General features: G+C 38.0%; 1 protein-coding gene and 1 pseudogene across 1 annotated transcript; both read left to right on the top strand.

Annotated features, from left to right (window-relative positions):
• LOC104718764 (putative cysteine-rich receptor-like protein kinase 33) lies at positions 235–2,944 on the top strand. The gene is given in 8 exon segments (XM_010436577.2): positions 235–1,003; positions 1,136–1,261; positions 1,523–1,638; positions 1,760–1,970; positions 2,064–2,301; positions 2,405–2,558; positions 2,649–2,713; positions 2,715–2,944. Coding segments are annotated over 8 exon segments (1,893 nt in total). The 3' UTR covers positions 2,929–2,944.
• Positions 3,288–4,351, top strand: LOC109126443 (annotated as a pseudogene).

Genomic DNA, 5,417 nt, shown 5'->3' with positions numbered 1-5,417 from the left:
GGTGCATCTCACATCATGTACATAGTTGAAACTTCAACATTATTGTTATAAACATAAAACACATTAGCTCTTTGCTATGATTGGCTCTCTGATTTTGTCTATGCTCTGACTTAGCTTTTTATAATGCCATGGATATTTTAAGTTTTGCAACTTGTAAAGAGAACTCGATTAGTATTAAACTGATACCAAAGTGTAGAGATATGCATATACTAAGCTCAAAGCATTGTTATAAACATGGCCAAGAAGATTTCCTTATTGTTCTTCTTGTTTGTTCTCATAAGCATAATTTCTGTTGTCTCTTCACAACAATGTATTGACACTGGGTTTTTTCAACGCAGTAGTAAGTATGCTGATAACCGCCGAATCATCCTTTCATCTCTGGCTTCTAATGTGAAGGCTGAAAATGGTTTCTATAATGATTCATCAATAGGCCAAGGTATTGACCAAGTTTTCGCAGTGGGGATGTGCATCGAAGGGACCGAACCAACAGTTTGCTCGGATTGTCTCGAGGTTGCGGCTGACCAATTGATAGAGAATTGTCCTAACCAAACTGAAGCGTATACATGGACACCTCATAAGACGCTCTGTTTTGCTCGTTACTCTAGCAGCTCATTTTTAGAAAGGCTTGATATGCACCCACTTTACATGGAGCTCAGCGATGTGGATATCAAAGCAAATCCAACGCATTTAAATGAAATATGGGGGATGCTAACGAATCGTATGATAACTGAAGCATCCTTGGATAAGAATGCATCGTTATCTAGTCGTAAATATTATGCAACTGATGTAACAAATCTGACAGCTTTCCAGACTGTACATGCATTAATGCTATGCACTCCTAATCTAAAAGAAGGGAAGTGTCACCAGTGTCTGGGAGAAGCTGTTTCTGAATATGGCAACCGTAGGAGACAAAGAGGAATTGTTGCATGGCCAAGCTGCTGTTTCATGTGGGATCTGTATCCCTTCATCGGAGCTTTTAATTTGGCACCTCCACCCCCGTCAGGTAATTCCTCCAACTGAAATGCTATGTATCATTCTGCTAAGTTCTGACCAAAGATTTGAAACACATTCTATTACTGTTGATGTATTTTTCTTATCGTAAAACTATCCTCTGTGATTTTTCTTGTATGCCCAGATAGCAAAAATAATATCTCAGTGGGAATCATTGTGGTCATTGTTGTTGCTACCGGAGTTATATCCTCTGTGTTATCAGCTGTAGTAGTAGCACTTGTTTGCAGAAGGAAGAAAACTGCTCCTTCAGGTGAGTTGATTCGCGATTTATGCACTGTTTTTGTCTTTAACCAGAAAACATTCTTAATAAGAAAAACACCATAATTCCGGGTCATGGGACTTTTAAGTAGGAATACTTTACTCAGTTCCATTGTCAACTGTTTGCAGTTTCTTATTAGCTAACCAATGTTTATTTGGTAAATAACTGCAAATTTTTTAGTGATTATACAAGAAATATTATTATGGTTTCGATTTATGTTGCAAGGAATAATTAGACATTTTCGCGTTGCAGAGGAAATTTCAACCACAAATTCACTGCAATATGATCTTAAGACAATTGAAGCTGCAACATGTACTTTTTCGAAGAGAAACATGCTCGGTCAAGGTGGATTTGGAGAAGTTTTCAAGGTAAAAATTTTCCCTACTCTTATATTTTTTATTACTCTTGAAATTAAGTGTATGCATTAAGCCAATAACAAATATATACTCTAGATGGTCAGATCTAAAGTGTTCTCTATATTATTTGTAGGGCGTGCTTCATGAAGGGTCAGAAATTGCGGTGAAGAGGCTATCAAAAGAATCAGCTCAAGGTGTACAAGAGTTTAAGAATGAGACTAGTCTCGTGGCAAAACTCCAGCACAGAAATTTGGTTGGAGTTCTCGGGTTTTGTATGGAAGGAGAAGAAAAGATACTCGTTTACGAGTTTGTTCCTAATAAAAGTCTCGACCAGTTCTTGTTTGGTATCTTGCATATAACACTCAGCTCACATTTTTGAAGTTCTAATGATTTCTTGAAACATTGGTTTTTAATCTCATAGTGAACTACTTCTACAGAACCTACCAAGCAAGGTCAGCTGGATTGGCCTAAACGGTACAAGATTATTGTCGGGACTGCTAGAGGAATACTATATCTTCATCATGACTCGCCTCTTAAAATCATACACCGTGACCTCAAAGCTAGTAACATCCTCTTAGATGCTGAAATGGAACCCAAAGTCGCAGATTTTGGAATGGCAAGGATTTTGAGGGTGGATCAATCTCGAGCCGATACAAGGAGGGTAGTTGGAACCCAGTAAATACTCTTTTCCCCTTTATTATTTATCAATCTCTGAAAGTTTTTTTCTGACTCTTTTGTATCACTGGTAAACTCAAGACTTTTTTTTGTTTCTTTCTAGTGGCTATATTTCTCCAGAGTATTTGATGCATGGCCAATTCTCAGTGAAGTCTGATGTATATAGTTTTGGGGTCTTGATTCTTGAGATTATAAGCGGAAAAAGAAACAGCAACTTCCATGAAACTGATGAATCCGGGAAGAATTTGATAACACATGTGAGCATAAAAGGACCTAAACTTTCAGAAGATTTTACTTCTATAACCTTGTTAAGGTTTTGATATTCATTTGATTGATCATTGTGGTAGGCTTGGAGGCATTGGAGAAACGGATCACCACTAGAGCTCCTGGATTCAGAACTTGAAAAGAACTATCAGATGCATCCATATTGCACTATTATGTGTCCAAAACGATCCAGAAGAGCGTCCAAATTTATCGACTATCATCATGATGCTCACAAGTAACTCCATCACTTTACCAGTGCCTCAGTCACCAGTATACGAGGGAATGGAGATGTTTCTACCTCCAATCAGATCTGTTCCTGGTTCTATCAATGATTCATTGATTAATGACTTAGTTCCTCGTTGAAGATGACAGTTCCTTCATACCCGAGGTGTTTCTATAATTTCTCATATCTCTTCTTATACATTTGTTGTGTTTAGTTTTGAAGTGACTCTAATTAAATGCATTGAAACTCTCTTTTACAGGGTTTGGTCTCTTCAAGCTGAGTTCGGAGATGAAAAAAAGTAAAGCAAATAAGCTGACTCATTCAGGTTTTGTCTAATTGAAGATTTGTGTTTTTGAAGGTTCTAACTCAAGCATGTTTTGTATGTACTGAAAAGTGAAAACTAATGTTCATGTAAATACTAGTTTTCTTTAGTCTGTTTGTTGACTCCATTGCAACTATTGTCTCCAAAATTGGTCTGTTCACTCGGATTTCTAAATCAATGTTTCCGGCACGTGTTCCTTTGTTTTTGTTTGGTTTTCTCTCCAAATCTAATATAGAATAGAGAAACATAACATAGGAATCTACCAATTCACATTTGCTTGCTTTTTTTTTGTTTGTTTGGCAGCACCCTCTACTTGCTTATTATTATATGTTTATTATGAATCCATATTATTGGTGGAGAAGTGAGATTGCATTTTTTTTATCATTTGACCAGCTTTTTAACATTTGCACAAAAAAAAAAAAAAAANGACCAGCTTTTAACATTTTTTATTTGTCAAAGTCAACAATCTTTTCTTTCATCAAAGGATATACACAAGTATTTGAAGTAAGTTACCTTCCTACTTCTATCATCTAACACAAGTCTTTGGTCCTGGTCTTGTCAGCATGAAGCTCAAGGCTGTTTTTTTACTAATCTTTTGGTTTTCCTCATGACCTTAGATTCTGTTTCTCCACACGAATTCTGTTTCAATAGATTCTTTAAACCCAATTGTACATACGACTTCAACAGCCGTTAAATCCTCTCCTCTTGCTGCTAATGTCATAAGTCATAACTCACGACGGGTCTTATAACTCCTCGATCGGCCAAAATCCCAACAGGATCTTCATCAACATCATGTGTATCCCTGGAACTAAACCTGAGACTTGCTCAGATTGCATCATAGGCGCATCAGAGGGCTTGTTAAGGAGTTGTCCTAACCAAACCGAATGTTATACATGGCCAGATTGTTGTATGGTACGTTATTCCAACATTTCTTTCTATGGTTATGGATCATACGGTTTAGAACCAACTCAAGTGCTGTCCAGTACCGGAGATATTAACACTAACGTTACGGTATTTAATAGAATCGGTCAAGATTTAATGTCCCGTACCTTAACTCCACCTCCACTGAGGACTCTTGGACATAAGTATTATGCAGCTGGTGTTGGTTCAATGACAACTAGCCAAATTCTATACGCGATGATGCAATGTACACGGGATGTTTCTCCGGGGATTATATTGCCAATCTTCATGATTATGAGTCATGTTGTCGCCATAAACAAGGTGGTGCTGTTATGAGATCAAGTTGCTTTGTCCGGTGGGATTTGCATCCTTTCCCAGGAGCTTTCGAGAATATTATATTGCCATGGCCTCAACCGCAGTCTCAGCCACCGCTTTCTTTGAATCCTCAAGTACACGATCATGAAAATACAATCGCCAAAGGTGATTTTTCCATATGATTTTGACTAGAATTTGTTGTTAACTGAAACTTATATTACTCATATGCAATGATCGTTCGTTATGCAGATGGAAAAACAATTTGTATAGGGACTATAGTGGCTGCTTTTGTCCCTACAGTCGTTATCTTGTTACTTGTTGTAGGATTTTTGTAAATGCAGATTCTACAACAACTCGCTGTGAGGAATAAGTCGTTGTGCCGAGCAGAGCGTTGTGTCAATCAGGGAGCGGCATCAGATCCCAGACGGCCGAGGTGCTGAAGTGGTTGCGTGTGCTGACGTGGCAAGTCCGAGCGGGATGATATGAGAAGATAAAGCAGAATCGAGAGAGAGAATATCTGGAGAATATTGTGTGCGATGGTTAAGGAAGGTGGATTGTGGCAAACAAGATATTGCCGTACTTGAAGATTTGAAGATCTTTTTAGGGTTTAAGGATGATCGAATATAAAAGATCTAGGGGGTGTGTGGTAGGTTTTTTCTTGAACACTTGAAAAACCTTTTGCGTGAGATTGTAACTTCAAGACTAATAAAAAGAAAGCTAAGCAGGTGACTGTTGTTCTCTTAGATCTATACCGGTGAGAGTTTAGATAGAAAAGAGAGGTGTGCTTAGATTTATTCTTATAAACCGGATAAGAGTTTGATAAGAATAAATAGTAAGGACGTCTGCTTGGCGTTTTTCCAAGCAGGAAATTGTGGTGTTATTCCTCTATACCTTTACAATTGGTATCAGAGTAGACACCTGATAAAAGTCTGTTGGTCTTTTCAACAGGTGAGATCTTGTGACAAGAGGTATGGAGAAACCACAAACTTTTGTTGCGATACCGAAAGTTCTGAAACTGGATCTAGAGCATTATGGGCATTGGAAGGTGTCGGTCAAACAGGCTATTCAAGGTATCGTCATGGAGGCCTAGTT

This window comes from Camelina sativa, chromosome 2 (assembly GCF_000633955.1).
Source record: "Camelina sativa cultivar DH55 chromosome 2, Cs, whole genome shotgun sequence".
Taxonomy (NCBI): domain Eukaryota; kingdom Viridiplantae; phylum Streptophyta; class Magnoliopsida; order Brassicales; family Brassicaceae; genus Camelina; species Camelina sativa.
The sequence above is the reverse complement of the archived record's forward strand: the minus strand, read 5'-3'. Positions and strand labels throughout refer to the sequence as shown.